The sequence below is a fragment of the Ursus maritimus genome, unplaced genomic scaffold (assembly GCF_017311325.1).
Source record: "Ursus maritimus isolate PB19 unplaced genomic scaffold, ASM1731132v1 scaffold_12, whole genome shotgun sequence".
Taxonomy (NCBI): domain Eukaryota; kingdom Metazoa; phylum Chordata; class Mammalia; order Carnivora; family Ursidae; genus Ursus; species Ursus maritimus.
The window spans coordinates 62,282,264-62,302,205 of NW_024423564.1; the positions used below are offsets into that span (position 1 = coordinate 62,282,264).

Sequence of the window (19,942 nt, forward strand, 5' to 3'; positions counted from 1 at the left end):
AAGATATCATCATCTCCTAGCTTTACTTTGTTATGTTTGTAACTCTTGCAAAGTTAGTGTTTTAATATATTACTACATCACCAAAGGCACCCAAATAATAACTGAATACTCCTCTCACACTGGTATTTATCAACCTCACTAATTCAAACCACTTCTGGCAGGGTTTTCCAAAGATTACTTTTAAGTAAGTTTTCTGCAAACAGGATAAGTCAGCAGGAAGACTCCTATTTAGCAAAGTCAACTGACTGGCTAATTAAGGTCTCATTTGCAATTTACATTCATATCACATGAAGAAACTGATAAAATCACATATAGTAATTTTTTTTTAAGTAAACTCTGTCCCCAAAATGGGGCTGAAACACACGATCTCGAGATCAAGAGTAGCATGCTCTACTAACTGAGCCACTTAGATGCCCCCACATACAGCAACTTTAAATTTTGTTGTATCTATCATTTCTTCCAAATCATTAGGCTAAAGTGGTTTCTAACTTTGTCTACACTAAGCAGATTAAGAAATATTCTCAATTCAGACATTCTAAATAAATCAGCTAGCTTCTAAGAAATAATTTCCCCAGATGTCAATTTCAAGCCCAATGAGATAAACGTCATACTTCTTTATAAATGAATACTTTAACCTTCTTAAAATCATGTTCATTTACACCAAGAGAAGAGTTTCCCAAATATTCAAAGGACTTTGCTGACCATAAAATAAAGTTACATTTGTCATATGATGAGATAAATACTCAACTTTCTAGCTGTACTATTTCTCTGGTCTATCAATTCAAACTCTGTAATATCCCCTCCACCTATTCCTATCTTCCCTAGAGTTCAAGATAGAACTACCTCTTTTCTGGACATAATAATAACCTTATAACTGGTTTTTCCGCAGTCAGTCTCTGTCGGTTCTGATTCCACACAATGTTCCCATATTTACCAAAGCACAGTGCTGATCAGGTTGATATTTTCTACCCTGTCCTCTGCTCAAAATAACTAGCTTCCCATGCTCTTACTCCAAACCAGCTTTCCTCTCTTGCTTCCCTTCCTACCATACCCTTATTTGCAGGACTACTTCTTGATGTTCTACCATTTCCCATCTCTGAGCTCTTTAGCCTTCCCTTTCATCCCCCCATATCTAAGCACTGAAAACGCTACCTCCCCAAAACAAGGCCTAGTAAAAATACCAATTCCTGCATGCAGCCTTCTTAATTCCCAGACACCAATGTGACTGCTTCCTTCCTTGAGCAGCCATAGCACTGTGCACTGTTTGTATTTCTTATACTGCATCATCAACATTCAGTTTTGGATTATGATTAAGAGCAAGGACTCAAACCAGACTGCCTGCATTTCCTGGCTTTGCTACTAACTCTCTGTGTGCCCCTGGGCAAGTTACTTGATTTCTCTGTGTCTCAGTTTCCTCCTCTGTAGAGGGGATAATAAAAGTAACTATTTCATACAGTTATAAGGATTAAATATTTATAAAGTGCTTAGAACAGCACCAAGAACATAATAAGTACTGATGAAGTGTTTGCAAATAAAATGTGTATGCTTGTTTCCTCCACTCTGCTTATAAAATTGTAAAGCAACCTAAAAATCAGTAGCAAGTAATTCAACCAAGTACCTCTTATGAGATAATGGGATTCAGACCCTTCCTAAGAGCTCACGAATTAGTGAAAATGACATACTGATAAAAGACAAGGAAACAATTGCTGTGACAACAGCATGTGACAGCTAACATCTATGGAGTGTCAACCTCAAGCCAGGAACTGAGCTAACAGCTACATGGGTCTTATCTCAAAAGACTATTTTAACATATCAAGTGAAGCAGTACAGAAGCTTTATCTTCTGAAGCAAGTATCTTCCTGTGTTTCCCACCCCCTCACCAGTCTAACCATCTACGATGATTATCGTTAAAAGCCAATTAAAAGAATACAGTTCTAGGAATGACTGTGTTGGAGGAATGGAATCCATCTCTGAATTAACATGCTATGTCCTTCAATTTCCTGAGATATCATGTTAAAAAATGACAGTTTAATCTTTTGATTTATAGTAGAAAGGAATTATACATACAGAAGTTTATGCACGACCCTGAGGAATAGCTACAATTTCTATATAATGTGTAAGGCACAGAGTCTTGCTTATGGCAGGTGCTCAATACATATTTGCTGAATATACTAATTAGTAAACCATATTAAATAGGGATGGATTTGGAGGGTTTGTTCCATTCATTAAGTTACAATGAGAGTAAGTGTTGTTAGCATAATTAAAAAAATTTTTTTTGGTTCACATACAACTGCAGTGTCACATAGATTAGGTATCTAATAAAATAAGTTTTAACAATTTAATTCTATAAGCATTTATCAAGCAATTGACAATGACTTTAGGTAGAGACACTGCAGAGACAGAAAATTTATGAAAGCACTGCACCACAGATACAATGAAGAATGAAAGACAGACTCTCTGCCCTCAGGGGACTCAAAATTCAGAGCAGAAGGGGTTTCATAACTCACCAGCAATACAAGTTACTTGAATAAAGAAAGCTAGGAAAACGGAGAGAAACAGTGATACTGTCTGGGGGGATGGAGAATTCTAGGGAAATTTCCTAAAAGGTAAAACATTTGAATTGGCTATGAAATCAGGTGCAAAGGAAGAACACTTTGGATAAAGAGAAAATTATGAGTGAAGAAACAGAAATAGAACTGAGAAAAGTTGAGTAATGATGAAAAAGGGAGAAATATCCTTTCTGGAGATATTCTGGAACAATATAAGTATCCTTCCCATCAGCTGGAGTTCACCTGTGTCCAGAAGCTAGAACCCATGTTCAAGTCCAGTGGTATGTTCCCTCTAAGCCTACTTTGTCGAAGGTTTTTATCATGAGTGGATAATGTACTTTGTCAAATGCTTTCTCTGCACCTGTTCAAGTGATCATACGGTTTTTATCCTTTCTCTTGTTGATATGATATATCACTTTCATTGATTTGTGAATATTGAATCACCTTTGCATCCCAGGAATAAATCCTACTTGATCATGGTGAATAATTTTTGTGTGTGTGAATAATTTTTTTAATGTATTGTTGGATTCGCAACTCCTTTCATTCTTTTGAAAAGAGGACTATCAGCTCCTCCTCCCCTAAGAGAAAAGAATTGTATTCTTTAAAAGGCCAGAAAACAAAACATTCCTCAAACAGATTTTAGGGCTAGTGCTACAATGAACCTTTGAAATTATGCTTTTGTAAGTTCAGATTTCTCTGAAGAATATGTGTAGCCTTGAATTAAAATAAACCAGAACTCCTGTTTTAGTATTGTAGAGTGGGAAGGAATCTCAAGAGGCCATTCAGCCTAAATTATACTAGACGGGGAATTGTACAGACATATAATTTCACAGACTCTGTGAACCAACCAACAACCAACATAGATTTCTCTATTCCTGGGTACTGAGTAAAGGATTAACAAAACTTTGAGACTTGAGATTTTGATGTTAGGTTAATTCTGTGGCTCTATTCCTCCAGTGACCTGATAATAGGTTGAATGTCCACCATATTACTTTTTAAAAAATTGATTTTTTTACTATTATATTTAAAATTGACAAAATGTGCATATTTAAAATGTACAATCTGATGAATTTTGACATGTGCATACCCCCATAAAAACAGCATTTGAAATCACTCTCTACTCTGTTCCACTGATCTATATGCATATATTTACAGCAAAATAATACTCTTGATTATTCTACCTTTAAAATAAGCCTTAACATCAGGTAGTTAGGTCCTTGAATTATATTCTTTTTTCGAAGTTGTTTTGGCTAGGGGCACCAGGGTGGCTCAGTCAGTTAAGCATCTGCCTTTAGCTCAGGTCATGATCCCAGGGTCCTGTGACTGAGCCCCTGCTCAGGCTCCCTGCTCAGCAGGAAGTCGGCTTTTCACTCTTCCTCTGACCCTCTATTCCCTTCACCCCCTCGCTCATGCTCTCTCTCCAATAAATAAATCATATCTTTAAAAAAAAAGTTGTTCTGGCTATTCTAGGTTCCTTGTATCTCCATATAAATTTTAGAATCAGCACCTCAATTTTTACAATAATTTACAAAATTACAAAAATTTTGTTTTTACAAAAAACAAAAACAAAACTCTGCTGGCATTTTGACTAGGATTGTGTTGAAACTATGATCAATTTGGGAAGAACTGACATTTTAACAATATTGAATCTTCCAATCCATAAATATTGTATCTCTCTACACTTATTTTGGTCTTATTTATTTTTTTAAAGATTTTCTTTATTTGGGAGCAAGAGGGAGGGAGAAAGAGAAAGCAAGCAGGGGGGAGAGGGAGAGAGCATCTGTAGCCGATTCCACGTTGAGCGCAGAGCCCAACGTGGGGCTCAATCTCATGACCCATGGGATCATGACCTGAGCTGAAATCAAGAGTCAGATGCTTAATTGACTGAGCCACATACATACCGAATAAATTCTAATTTTTTAATTTAATTAGTATACAGAAATATGACTGATTTTTACATAAGGATCTTGCTAAATTCACTTATCAGATCTAGTAGCCATTTTGTAAGTTCCTTAGGATTTCCTACATATAAACAATCATGTTATCTGTGAATAAAGACAATCTTTTTTCCAGTCTATATTCATCTTATTTTGTCTTCTTGTCTTATTACATTGGCTAGGAGCTCCACTGAAATGTTGAACAGAAATAAGAGTAGATATCCTCTCCTTGTACTTAATCTTAAAAAGGAAGCATTTATGCTGTCACCATTTGATATATATTAATTGTAGGTTTTTTTGTAGATGTGTTTATTAGGTTGTAGAAGTTCTCTTTAACTCTTAGACTGCCAAGATACATATGCACATACACACATTTTGAATGGAAGTAGAATTTTGTCAAATGCTTTTTCTCCATCATGTGATTCACATTTTTTCATCCTGCTAATATGAGTTACAGATTGATTTTTTTGAATGTTAAACCAACTTAGCATTCTTGGAATAAACCGCATCTAGTCATGATGTACCATATCATTTTGTGATTTGCTGGACTGGATTTACTAAAAACGTGTTACATATCTTTGCAACTATCTTCATGAGGAATACCAGTCTGCAGTTTTCATTTCTTGTAATTTTTCCCGCTGGTTTTGTTACTAGTGTAATGCTGGCCTCATAGAATGAGATTCCCTCCTCATTTATTTTCTGAGTGTTTTTTAAGAACTGGTGTTATTTCTTCCTTCGTTGTTTAGTAAAAGTCACAAGTGAAACCATCTGGACCTGTGCCTTTTTTTTTTTTTAAGATTATTTGAGGGGCACCTGGGTAGCGCAGTCGTTAAAGCGTCTGCCTTCGGCTCAGGGCGTGATCCTGGCGTTCCGGGATCGAGTCCCACATCGGGCTCCTCCACTATGAGCCTGCTTCTTTCTCTCCCACTCCCCCTGCTGTGTTCCCTCTCTCGCTGGCTGTCTCTCTGTCACATAAATAAATAAAAAAATCTTTAAAAAAAAAAAAAAAAAGATTATTTGAGAGAGAGCGAGAGAAAGCAAGAGGCATAGGGAGAGAGAAGCAGACTCCCCTGCTGAGCATGGAACCCAACATGGCGCTCGATCCCAGGAACCTGAAATCATGACCTGAGCCGAAGTCAGACGCTTAACCAACTGAGCCACCCGGGCACCCCGGAACCTGTGCTTTCTTTGTGGGAAGGCTTGTGACAGTAAATTCAATTCTTTCAATAAATACAGGGATATTCAAGTTGTCTATTTGTTCTTAAGTGTGATATGAAAGCTTGATATTCAAGGAATTTGTCTATTTTGTCCAAGTTGAACGCTTACTGGCACAAATATTTTCACAATATACCCCTACAGGACTTGTAATGATAACCCCCCCCCCATCTCATAATGGTATTTTGTGTTCTTGGCTATCAGCCCAATTAGTCTGACTATAATCTGTCAACTTTATTCATCTCAAGAACTAGCTTTTGATTTCATTTTTTTTTTTTTAAAGATTTTATTTATTTATGTGACAGACAGCCAGCGAGAGAGGGAACACAGCAGGGGGAGTGGGAGAGGAAGAAGCAGGCTCATAGCGGAGGAGCCCGATGTGGGACTCGATCCCGGAACGGGATCACGCCCTGAGCCGAAGGCAGACGCTTTAACGACTGCGCCACCCAGGTGCCCCTCTTTTTTTTTTTTAAGATTTGAGAGAGAGAGAGAACGAGCACAAGTGGGGGAGGTACTGAGGGAGAGGGAGAAGCAGGCTCCGACTGAGGACTCCCCAAAGTGGGGTTCCATCCCAGGACCCTGGGTTCATGATCTGAGCAGAAGGCAGACACTTAACTGACTGAGCCACCCAGGCGTCCCTGGTTTCATTTTTCTTAATTATTTTTTTGTCTTTTTCTTTATGAATTGCTGGTATTGTATTTATTATTTTCTTTCTTGCATTTACTTTGTGTTTTATTCTTCCTTTTTTAATTTCCTAAGGTAGAAGATTAGGTCACTGATTTGAAATGTCTTTGTTCCTCCTACTATAAAAGTTTAATGCTATTAATTTCTCTCTGATCACTGTTATAGCTGCATCCCACAAATTTTGATATGCTATGTTTCCATTTTCAATCAGCTCAAAATATTTTCTAATTTTCCTTTAGGTTTCTTCTTTGACCCATGGATTATTGAAAAGTGTGTATTTTGTTTCCAAATATTTGGGGATTTTCTAGAGATCTTTCTGATACAGATTTCTAATACTATTGTTGTCAGAGATCATTGTATAATCTCTGTATATACATATATAATTTGTATAATTTGATCATTTTAAATTTATCAGGACTTGTTTTACACCACAAAATGTGGCCTATCTCGTAATGGTCTGTGTACACTGGAAAAGAATGTGCGCTCTGCTGCTTTTGGGTGGAGTGTTCTATAAAAATCACTCAAGTCAAATTGGTTGACAGTGTTGTTCAAGTTTTCTATATCTCTGATGATTTTGTCTGCTTCCAACAGTTATTAAAACAGGGTTATTGAAATATCCAAATATAGTCGTAGATTCGTCTATTTACCTTTACAGTTCTATCATTTCTTGCTTCAAGAACTTTGAAGCTCAGTTATTAATGCATAAATGTCTAGGACTGTTATATCCTTCTGATGAACTGATCCCTTAATAATTATGAAATGTATCTTTTTATCCCTGGTAATATTTTTTATTCTGAAATACACTTTGATATTACTCTATCCACTCAAGCTTTCTTTTGACTAATATTACCATGGTATATCATTTTCCATCCTTTTACATTAAAACTATTTGTGTCATAATATTTCAAGTGGTTTTCTCAGTCACAGCATATAGCTGAATCTCGCTTAAATATCCAATCTGATGATCTCTTTTAACTGAGGATGTTTAGACCACTTATACATAACGTGATTACTGATATGGTTAGATTTAAATCTAACACCTTGCTATTTATTTTCTACTTGTCCCATCTGCTTTTGTTCTTTTTCTTCTTTTCCAGCCTTTATATAATCCTAGTTTATCTTCTTTGTTGGCTTATTAGCTATACCTCCTTATTTTAGTTTTTCTAGTGTTTGCTTTTGGGTTCATATCTTTATCAATCTACTTTCAAGTAATATTATACCATATCCTGTGTCATATAAGAACCTTACATCTGTATACTTCCATTTCCCCCTCCCTGGCTTTTGTGGTATTTCTGTCATACATTTTGTTTCTATATACATTATAAACTCCACAATACATTTTATTATTTTTGTTTTAAACAATTGTCTTTTGAAGAGATTTTACATTTACCATTTCTATTGCTCTATACTTCTATGTGAAGATCCAGATTTCTATTATTTGGTATCCTCCATGAAGGACTTCCTTTAACGCTTCTTATACAATAGGCCTACTGGTAATAGATTCTTTTAGCTCTTGCATTTCTGAAAAAGTATTTTGCTTTTTGAAACATATTTTTACTGGGTATAAGTTGATGGGTTTTTTTCCAGTACTTTAAAGATCTACTGTACTGTCTTGTGGCTTAAATTGTTTTGATAAGTAGTCTGCTGTCATTCTTGTATTTGTTCCTCAGCATATAACGTGGATTTTTTTTTCTCTAGTTGCTTTTAAGATTCTCTTTAGCTCTGGTGTTAAGTAGTTTAAGATAATTATAATGTTCCTTAATGTAGTTCCCCTCATGTTTTCTACACCTGGAATTCACTGAGCTTCTTGAATATAAAGGTTTATACTTCTAATTTATAAAATTTTTGATCACTGAGTTTTCAAATACTTGCTGTCTACTCACCTCTTCTCTCCTTTGAGGACTTCAATTATAGTGCTAGGCCAATTAACATCTCCCACAGCTCAATCATGTGCTGTTCATTTAATTTTTCAGTCTTTTTTCTTTGTGTCTCATTTTGGATAATTTCTATTGCTATGTTTTTAAGTTTACTACTTTTTCTTCAGCAGTATCTACCATTAATTTCATCCAGCATATTTTTCGTATCATTGTCATTTTCATTTCTTGAAGTGTGATTTGTGTCTTTTGATATTTTCCATGTCTGTCCTTAACATGCTTGTGCCTTGATCCTGTTAAGACTTTCTCTTAAGCTTGATAGGTAGGATCAGAGCAAGCTGAACTTATGGATAACTTGGTTCAGCAGGAATAATCTGCCCTTAGTTCACTTCACCTGGTAAAAATACAAACTATGCCTGGCCCTGTGGGAATTGTTTTACCTGTACCTTTCCAGTGCTTTTCTCACATACATGTACTGATTAGTAGTCAGCTGAAGACACAGTGGGAACCTCCTGTATATCTCCACAAAGTTCTTTTATTTCCAGTAATCTGTTTTGCAAATTCTAGCCATCACGACCTCCCTACATTCTCAACTCTCTCTTCAACTCAGTGAGACCTCTAGGTTCAGTTTGGGTTTCCCCTACCAGAACTATAGCCTGGAAACACCAGACAGTAAAGTAGGGCAATCACAGAGCTCAACTTCTCTGCCCCATTGCCCTTTTTCTTTTCTTTTTTTTACTTATTTCGTTTTCACGTTTAGCTACTTAAAGCAGACCTGTGTGTGAATGTGCCAGAACTGCTCTAACAATGTAGCACAGAGTGGATGGCTTCAACAACAGAAATTTATTGTCTCACAGTTCTGGAGGCTGAAAGTCCAAAATCAAGATGTTGGCAGAACTGGTTCCATTTAAGGGCTACAAAAGAAGGATTTGCTCTGGGCTTCTCTCCTTGACTTGTAGGTGGTCATCCTCTCCTTATGTCTCTTTATATCACCTTCCCTTTGTGAGTGTCTGGGTCCAAATTTTCCCTTCTTATAAGGACATCCGTTATACTGGATTAGGGCTCATTCTAATGGCTTCATTTACATTTGATTACCTCTGTAAAGGCCCTAAAGTCATACTGATAATTGTTAAAATGATGTCTAATAAAAATCAGTTTAGTATAATGGCTCGGAGTAAGGACACTGGAATCAGACTGCCTGGGTTTGATTATGGCTCCACCACATGCTAGTTCTATGCCTTACTATCCTCATCTATTAAAAGGAACTGAACATACTAATCTCATAGAGACCATGTAAAAATACATAGTGCCTGCTACATAGAATACCTTCAATAAGTGTTATAACGTTAACTTCATATAACTAAAACACATGTTAGTTAATACAATGATCAAAATAATCTCATCACTGTAACACAAGTAGAGTTACCTGAACTAAGAGAGAGCTTGAGTGGCCTTGATGAAGGAGATTAGAGAATTTATATACAAAGACTACTTCATTTCTTAAATTTTCCATGCTGTCAGAAGTACTGTCTTCTAGCGTTCTAAGCTTAAAATCTTTCCTTCGTGGCCCCCTCTCTCCATAGTTTACATATAAGCTGCCAAAACTCAGGTTTCTAAAGCTCACTTGGATTAAGTCAATTCTCTGCTTTAGAACCTATAAAATCTATTACAGATGATCATATTAAAGTCTAGATTCCTTTGCCAGATTTCTGAAGGCCTTTGAAAACCCAGCAGTCTCTTTGTACAACTTTACCTCTCAGTCTACTTCAGCCTCTTCTACGCTGGCCAGGCTGTTGTAATCTATCATCCTCTCAAAACAGGTCTATTCCTGGTGCTTTCCCAACTTTTTTTCTGCAGGCATCTATCACCTTTTCACTTTTCATTTTCCAACCTTCTCTTTCTAGTGCTTAAACATCAATCACTGTCCATTTCAGATCTTTTATTCATTTACATTTATAAGACATTTACATGAACATTTACAAACCTGTCCTACATGGAACACGCTGCTCTAGCTGTTAGGGATTCAGGATCAACAGGAAATAAAGGAACATTCCTGACTGCTCCATTTACTAGAGCTCTCCTTTCTCTAAACTTCTAGTAAACTTGCAGTAAGTTTCAGCACTTGTTTTCACATTATCTAAAGTAGTTCTGTTTCATGTCTTCATTCAGTAGATATCTCTCGTGCAATTACTCTTTACTAGGCAGTCTGCTAATGATACAGTGGTAAACAAGGCAGACCTAGTTCCTCATAAAAATAAGTCCGGTAGAGAAAACAGAAACTGAAGAGGGAATTACAAATATAATGAGCATTACACACACATTATGTGTAGAATTCTAGAGATGTTTGTAACAGGGAGAGTCACCCAGTTGGGAGTTAACTGAAAGTGATATTATCTGTAATCTAAGTGGACACCTGAAAAATGAGTGAGAGTTAGGCAGGTAATGAACAGGGAAAGTGTTCATCAGTAAGAAAATAACTTGTGCAAAGGCTTTAGAGCAAAAGAGAACAATGTAGAAAATAAGGAAGGCTATGGGTATCAATCAAAGAAGAGTAAATAAAAGGAAAAATGGAATATTATCATGAGTAAATAATATATAAGAAATTACTTTTTTCAACTACAAAGTGAAGCAGAATTATTAGCAACACAATTTCAATGTCCAAGACTGTGAGAGAAACATTGAACTGAGTTGAAATAAACAAACATAAAATATGAGTTGAAATAAAAATTGAATTAGAAGGGAAGTCAGTCTGCTAAACCAAATAAGAAAAATAAATAATATGTAGTTGGTAAATTTTATTGAAAATGAAATGCAATAAACAAAAAAAAAATACAGTTACTGTTTCTGAAAAAGATATCTGAACCTGCACAACCATAAACCTAGGACGCAGGTAAAGACAGGTAATATAAATGGCAGTTGTTGTCATAAATGTCCTAGGTCGGTAATGAAATAACTATGGAGGCCTCATAGCTTTTTACAGATATACTTTTATAAACAGATCCAATTCCCAAGCACCATCTTGCAAACACCAAGGTTAACAATGTATATTACCTGCTTGAGGATGACATCTGATCATCTTTACTTCCAGACAATAAGCTTCCAGAAGGCAAGCATAATGTTCTTAACTCATCTTTGTACTTCATATCACAGAATATATTTAATAAATGTTTGTGAAATAAATAATAAAACTTCAAATTTGAGAAATAAACGTGTTTTCAAAGCATATCTCTTTTAAGACTCTTAGGGCACAGATTATATAAAAATCAGTTCATTTCAAAGATTTGACACGACCTAATCTAATCTATTAATATTTGCTATTCCAAGGTAGGACAATCTAATAGATAAAAACTGCTAATTGTATCACAGAAAAAAATAAAGCACACATTCTAGCTACTATTTTCTACTGTCTAAAAAAAGCCATTGCATTGAAAGCCATGGGTTAAAGCTTTCTTCACATAGGTCATTCTCATAAAACTCATTCTCCTGAGTTTATAAATCCAGTAAGACATTTACCTGATTCTAAGTGAAAGTACAAAATGTTTGAATGTACAAATGAATGATTAATAAGTGGCTGAATGAAGGGGAAAAAAAGAAAGAAGGAAAAAAATGAAAAAAAGAGGGAAAGAGGCAATTTACATTATACCAAGAAATAGTGGAAGGAGTTGCAGACTTACCATCCTTCTAATAAAGTAACAAATTTTGGGATGCCTGGGTGGCTCAGTCGGTTACGCATCTGCCTTCGGCTCAGGTCATGATCCCAGGGTCCTGGGATCCAGTCCTACATTGGGCTTCTTGCTCAGCAGGGAGTCTGCTTCTCTCTCTCCCTCTGCCTGCTGCCCCACCCCCTTGTGTGCACTCACACACGCTCTTTCTCTCTCTCTGACAAAATCTTTTTTAAAAAAATCACAAATTTTAACCATTATTATATCAAACTATGTTTCAAAATAAGATTTTTCTTGTAAACCATAATGATTACTGTTGGACATTTTACAACTGATTTTAAGATTTTAAATTTAAGACAGACCTTTTTCTTGCCATTTGCAATGACGTGGATGGAACTGGACTGTGTCATACTAAGCGAAGTAAGTCAATCAGAGAAAGACAATTATCATATTATCTCCCTGATATGCAGAATTAAAGAAACTAAACAGAGGACCACAGGGGAAGAGGGGAAAAATAAAACAAGGCGAAATCAGAGAAGGAGACAAACTATGAGATGCTTAATCTTAGGAAACAAACTGAGGGTTGCTGGAGGGGAGGGGGGTAGAGGGGATGGGGTAACTGGGTGAGGGATTAAACAGGGCACGTGATATAATGAGCAATGGGTGTTATATAAGACTGACGAATCACTGAACTCTACCTCTGAAACTAATAATACATTATATGTTACTTAATTGAATTTAAATTTTAAAAAAAGAAAAAAAAAGAATTACTGACCTTCCATTGACTCTGCATTTTAATAGGTTCAAAACCTGCAGCTAAAGCCACTCTGATCAACTAAAGAATCTTAAGCAGCCAACGAAGAGAAATGCAGAAAGCTGAGAATTCCCAGGACAAAATAGGTGGAGGACTTCAGCTCCAAATTCCTTGTTTATAAAAACTACATTTTTTTTAACAATAAGGTATTTTTATGAAATAAAAAAAAAGTAAAGAAAGACTTCCATGGCATATAGGCAAAGAGCACTGTTTACATAATTCTGTAATGTGTGTACAGTATGCAAAATTTCATTATAGTTACAAAATACAGCTAAATTCAAAATGCAATCATTTATTTGCTTTTGAAACCTTACTTAAAATTCATTTCAGATGTTAATGCTTAAATGTTAAGTATCGTCAAAAATAATATATACTTACAATAAGAGGGAAAAATGAAAAGATTCCACCACTAACGTTACAAATATAAAGTTAATTTTATACCTTAATCGAAATGCAAATCTATCACTGATTATCATGGTATCAAAAGCTCAATCAATGACACAACTAATGACTAAATAAATCACAAACCTAACATCTGGATTTTCTGTCATGAAATTCCTTATCACTGATCTAAGTCATACAGTATTATGAACTGGATGTCACTGTCAATTAAAAAATGAAATTTATATATAATCACGTATTTTTCATTTTCATTTGTGTATTTAACACTGAAAAATATGCCTTCATGGTAAATCTTACCTCATTATATCTGTTGCTGGGAATTTTGATAGTGGTTTTTCGAACTTCCATATCAACCACCAAACCTTGAACTACTGGCAATGTATATTGGTAATTTCTGAAGTCCTGGTGATGAGGGAAAAGAAGGCAAGCTGTGGATAAAGCATAAGCTGACACCAAGCAACCTCCCCCAACCCCCCACTCCTGGGTGGGACATGTGTGACTCTTCCAGGAATATCCCAACTATCTTAATGTTAATGCCTTACTAGGGGGGTAAACAACCTTAACCTGACAATGGCAAGGCCTCCATTATCTTGTAGGTCCTCTTTAGCAAATGAAAGTTCTTTTGAAACCTCCCCTTTTCCTTACCTCTCCCAGCTCCCAAGTATATAATCAGCCACCCCTCACAACCACAGGGCAGCAGCAGCTCTTCCTGCCCATGGGTCCTGTCCCTGTGCTATAATGAAACCACCATTTTGCACCAAAGACATCTCAAGAATTCTTTCTTGGTCATAGGGTCCGGACCTCACACCATTGAACCTCACCTATATTCCAAAACCACTTCACTGGTAAAAAGCAGACTGAAGTGGAATAAAGAATTCATTGATGGCAGGATTTGATTTATAGTAATAAAAGCAGCACAAATGGAAAGAATGTGAAAATTAAGAGATCTCATTAATTTAAATAATAAGGAAATGTATAATGAAAACTCTAATGTGTATATTCTAGTTCTCTAATTAGACTGTAAATTCTCATAAGAAAGACCTAACAGTCTCGTATACACCTTATATACAATATTAAACAAATATCTGAACGTTTATTACCCGGCTTTATCACCACTTAAGATTTTCTGTATTTGTTAATGATGAAGGAACAGAAAGCAAGCTGAAGACAAAGCAGAAACTGACACCTCGCAAACACCACCCCCCCCACCCCCCCACCCCCCCCACAAGGGATGTATGTGACATTCCTCAGGCACTCCTGGCTGCCCTAAAGGACAAAGAAATAGTTAACCTATAGATACCACAATCCTGCAAGACTTGAGTCTCCCTCAGTTTACAAATGTCTCAGCAGTCTACAAGAACAAAGCATTTCTATCAATAACCTAGCTTCCAGAAGGAAATGTGGATACAATTAAATGTCCTTATAATCTGCAGCCTCCAGGAAGTTCCCAACTATCTTAATGCTAATGCCTTGTTAGAAGGAAAAACAACCTTAAATTGACAATGGCAAGGCCTTCGGTATCCTGTGAGTCTTCTTGAACATATGAAAGTACTTTCTCAGCCTCCATTTTCCCTTACATCTCCCAACCCCACAGTATATAATCAGACACCCCTCACAACCGGGGGCAGAAGCTCTTTCCACCCACGGGTCCTGTCCCTGTGCTTTAATAAACCACCATTTTGTACCAAAGACGTCTCAAGAATTCTTTCTTGGTCGTTGGCTCCCACTCCACCCCACTGAACCTCACCTGTATTCCACAACCCCATCATTAACTGTCTCCTCCCTCTAAAGTAAGCTCCAAGAGAGCAGGGACTCTCACTTGTTTTCTTCTTGTTATATCCCAAATGCCTGGAACAGCCTAGGCACTCAATGAGTATCTGTAGGGTAAAACATACACACACCACATCCAGTGTAGCTGAAGGAAAGTGAACGAGAGCAGCAGGAGTTCTGGTCAAAGTGACAGCAGAAAGCTAGATTTCACAGAGTTTTGTAGGCCACCATAAGGTCCTTTGCCTTTACTGTGAGAAGGTTTTTGACCTATTTTAACAGATCTCTCACTTCTCTGTAAAGAATAGAAGGTAAGGGAACAAGGAGAGAAGAAAGGAGATCAGATAAACATATAAAAATAATTCAGGCAAGAGACAGTGATAACCTGGACCAAAGTATTAACAATTTAAAAGGTGGTGAGAAGTTATCAGATTCTAGATAAATTTTGAATAGGGAACTGACAATATCTGTCACTGGACTGAATGTGGAATGTGGAAAAAGAGAAGACTCAAAGATATTCTGAATTATACGGACTGGGCAACTACAAGACTGCACTGCCATTAACTGAGAGGCAGAACATGATGGGAAGGGGAAAGTGGCCAATCGGAAGTCTGCAGAAGAACCAAGAAAGAAAGGTGTCCTAGAAGCTAAGAAAAGAAAATGTATAGATACTGGTAAGTTGTTGGATGGAACGGTGTGAAAATTGTCTTCGACTGCTTCTATTTACTCAAGGAAATTGGGGCTGAGTCATCAGCTGAAAGTGAGAAAAGGAGAAGAGGACTGGAAATTTGAGAAAACATAGAATAGGAATGTGTTATGGACCAGGAAAGAGTGCCAGGTAAGTCTGAGAGCTTCTTTAATGGTATTGGTCACGAATCTAAAGTGAGAGCATTGAATAGGCTACTCTTTTTGTCTTCATCGACATTCAGGCTTGGATAAAATTATCAATGAAGGAAGGAGTATATTCACACAGGTATGGTCAATTGACTTTAAAAAAAAAAGATTTTATTTATTTTAGAGAGAGAAAGAGTGTAAGTGGGGGGATGGGAGGACCGGGGGGGGGGGCAGAATCTCTGTGCGGAGCCCCATAAGGGGCTTGATCTTAGGACCCTGAGATCATGCCCTGAGCTGAAACCAAGAGTCAGTGGCTTAACTGACTGAGCCACCCAGGTGCCCCAATTGACTTTTGATAAGGGTGTAAAGGCAAGTAAATGAAGAAATGAGTACCATTTTCGACAAATGGTACTAGAGCAATTGGACATTTGAATGAAAAAAAGTTTCTAACAAAGCCTCGCAATCATAAACAAAAATTAACTAAAAATGGGCCATAGACCTAAATATAAAACATAAATATAAAACTATAAGCCTTCTACAAAGAAACATGGGAGAAAATATTTGTGATGTCTTTCTAGTCAATAAGTTCTTAGATATCATACAAAAAGTATGCTCCATAAAAAATTAAGAAATTGAATTTTAGGGGTGTTTGGGTGGCTTAGTCAGTTAAGCATCTGCCTTCGGCTCAGGTCATGATCCCGGGGTCCTGGGTCTCTCAGGCTCCTGGGTCTCTCAGGCTCCCTGCTCAGCGGGGAGCTTGCTTCTCCCTCTCCCTCTGCCCCTCCCCCCTTCTTTTGCACTCTCTCTCTCAAATAAATAAATTAAATCTTAAAAAAAAAAAAAGAAAAGAAAGAAACTGAACTTAAACAAAATTAAAAACTTTTGTTCTGTGAAAGACACTGTTAAGAGAATAAAAAGATAAACTGTAGGCTGAGAGAAAATATAACAAATGATACAAATCTACCAAAGGGCTTATATTCAGAATACATGAAAAACTCTCAAAACTCAACAAGAAAATAACAACCATATTTTTTAAATGGGCAAAAATCCGAAGATTTGCTGAAGAAAACATAAAGAGGCAAATTAACACGTGAAAAAAATGCTCTGAACCATTCATCATAAGCAGCACACAAATTAAAATCACAAAAATTAAGACCACTAAACTTCTATTGGAATGGCAAAAACTAAAAACAAAAAAAGAGAAATAACAAGTGTTGACAAAAAAAAAAAAAAAAGAAAGAGAGAAAGAAAGAAAGAATTCTTACACATTCCTTGTGACTGCAAACTACTACAGGCGTGTTGGAAAAAAGTTTCACAGTTCTTTATAACACTAAATGTACAATATGTCTCAATTATCCTATTCCCAGGTATTTACCCAAGAGAAAGGAAAACTAATGTTCACTCTACAAAGAAACATGGGAGAAAATATTTGTGATGTCTTTCTAGTCAATGTCATACATGAATGTTTACAACAGCTTTATTCATAGTTACTAAAAACGAGAAACAACCCACAGATCCATCAACAGGTAAATGGATAAACTGTGGTTAATACGTACAACTGAATACTACAAAGCAGTAAAGATGAATGAACTATTGATATTGAAGGTTACCAGAACATGCCACCCCCAAATATGCCTCCGTTAATCACTCTTTGGCCAGTCTAATTTATAGGGCCTCAGCAAAAGAACCAAAGATAAGTAGAGGAAAAAGATTATTTCCTCCCCAACAACATACATAACAACACAGATGAATCTCAAATGCATGATGATAAGTAAAAGAAGCCAGACTGAAAAGGCTACATATTGTATAATTCCAATTATATGACAGTCTGAAAAAGCTAAAACTATAGGGACAGAGGATCAATGGGGTGCACCAGTAAATTTTCTGGAGTGACAGAACTGTTCTACATCTTAATTGCAACAGTGGTGGTAACCTAATTCTTTACATTTGTCAAAACTCTTAATAGTATACTCCACAAAAGGTGAATTTTACTGTATATAAATGAATTTTTTTTTAAGAAAGGTAAATTTAACTAGGGTTTACATTTTGCCAGGCCACCACAAGAGAGGGTAAGAGAGAGAGAAACTAGAATTATGTCCCCCAAACAAAGTGATTTTAATTATGAAACCATGGAATCTTAAGATAGGGAAAAGCAAAGGGAGTGAGAGACAATGGAAAAGTGTTAGAATCAACAGATTGTAAATCCTAGTAATCTAGAGACAGAGAAGGGGGTAAAGGGGTTTAAAACAAGTCTCCTCCAAATGTGCCACTTTGAACTGAAGGCAATTGAGACCCTGTAGGCTCAAGAGAAACTTTTGCCCTTGTCTAAACCACCTAGAAGAATCTAAACTGAGGGGCTTTCCCAGAATTAGAGTTATTACCAGAGATAAATTCTATCTGAGTGACCCATCTGTATGGTAGGGCAAATATCTAATTATCAAACATCTGCTCTTATTCTATTGCCTTGTGAATTGTCCTCCTCCCTTTGGAAGCCCCAGGCCCCTATCCCATTCCTTAGCTCAGGATGGTATATATAACTCAGTTTACCTTTCTGTCTTCGAACCCCTCGTGTGTGTGTGTGAAGATCTCATATATCCAAAGTTAAATTTAATTTTCTCCTGTTAATCTGTCTCATGTCAATTTAATTCTTAGACCAGCTGGAAGTATCTTTGAAAGGTAGAGAAAAAATCTTCCTCCCTAACAGTGGTGATGGAGAGCAAGATACTTCAGTAGATAATCCACTGAAATTTGTATAAGTGAATTGATATAGGTCATAAAAACTAGATTACTAGTTTTTGCTAGTTTATCTACCAGATTATAGGATAAATATCAGTTTATGCTACTAGATTACACGATAAATATCTCCTTTTTGTTCTAAAGCAGATTATAATTAGTAAGAAAAATTACCTTGTCAAAAATGTGACTAAAAACTAAAGTTGCCAGGGAGTGACAAAGGGATGGGACTGGAGTAGAAGGAGGGAGAGAGGGAGGGAGGCAAAAAGAGACAGAGAGAAAGAAAGAGAGAAATCTTACAGATTAAAATATAATTTCAAAAGTTTTACTTCTGGGGGTGCCTGGCTGGCTCAATTATAATACAAATATTATTGTATGACAAAGAATTTGTCTAGCCTTTGCTCCTGGTTCCTGAGAGGTAGCCTCTAAATTCCCGAATTTCCTGAGTGATAGGAGTGTCTTTGTTATTCAGTGGTGGATCCCTGATAGTTTATGTTAATTTAGTGACTCAAGGTGGGTCCTTAGATAGTTTATGCTAACAAGATGACTCAGGATGGGGGTTGGCCATCCCAGAAAGATCAACCATGTGATTAGAGGATGGGGCTTTGAAGCACATGATATCAGGGGGGCTGGAAACTGAGTTCAATCACATGGCCAATGACTCAATCAATCATGCCTAGGTAAGGAAACTCCAATAAAAACTCAGGACCCAAAAGTTCAGGTGCTTACTCTGTGCATGCTACCTATCAATGTATCAGGAGAGTGACATGTCCCAGAGGACACAGAAGCTTCTTGTGTGGGATTCTCCCAGACTTTGTACTGCGTGTCTCTTCTTTTGACTGGCCGTGATTTGTATTTCCTTACTACAATAAAACTGTAATCATTAAGTATAGTATACTTCGCGGTGTTCTGTGAATCACTCCAGTGAATTATCAAAACTGAGAGGGCAGTGGGGAATGCTAACATTTGTATCCAGTTAGTCAGAAGTATGGGTAGCCTGGGAATCCCTAAACTTGCAGCTGGTGTCTGAAATAACAACAGCCTCGTAAAGAAATGTGCCTTTAATCTGTGAAGTTTGGCCTAATTCCTAATAGGGCCAGAGTCATTACAAGTACTCAGAACCGTCTTGCCTTAGGTGGAGAATAATTAGTACTGTAGTAAATAAGACTTTGGTTCCACCTTACAAATCTTAAAAGCAAGACTTGAAAGGATCAAACTATTTCTAGGTAAGTTAACTGGCTTACTTGTAACAGAACTCAAGAATATTTATAGGAATATAAAAATACCCAGCACCCAGCAAGGAAAAACCATAATATTTGGCATCCAATAAAATTTTAAAAATACCAAACATGCAAAGAAGCAGGAAAATACGACTCAAAGTAAGGGGGTAGTTAATCAATGGAAACTGAACTAGAACTGATAGAGATGTTAGAATTACCAAACAAGGACCTTATACTAGTTACTATGGTCA

The 19,942-nt window shown here is 36.6% G+C and overlaps 1 protein-coding gene across 1 annotated transcript in view; it reads right to left on the reverse strand.

Moving 5' to 3' along the window:
- Positions 1-19,942, reverse strand: part of ZFYVE9 (zinc finger FYVE-type containing 9) — a 172,125-nt gene that overhangs the window by 19,973 nt on the left and 132,210 nt on the right. Inside the window, exon 13 of the mRNA XM_040627308.1 lies at positions 13,435-13,539. Within this exon, the coding sequence (XP_040483242.1) occupies positions 13,435-13,539 (105 nt within the window). The remainder of the gene's footprint in view (positions 1-13,434; positions 13,540-19,942) is intronic.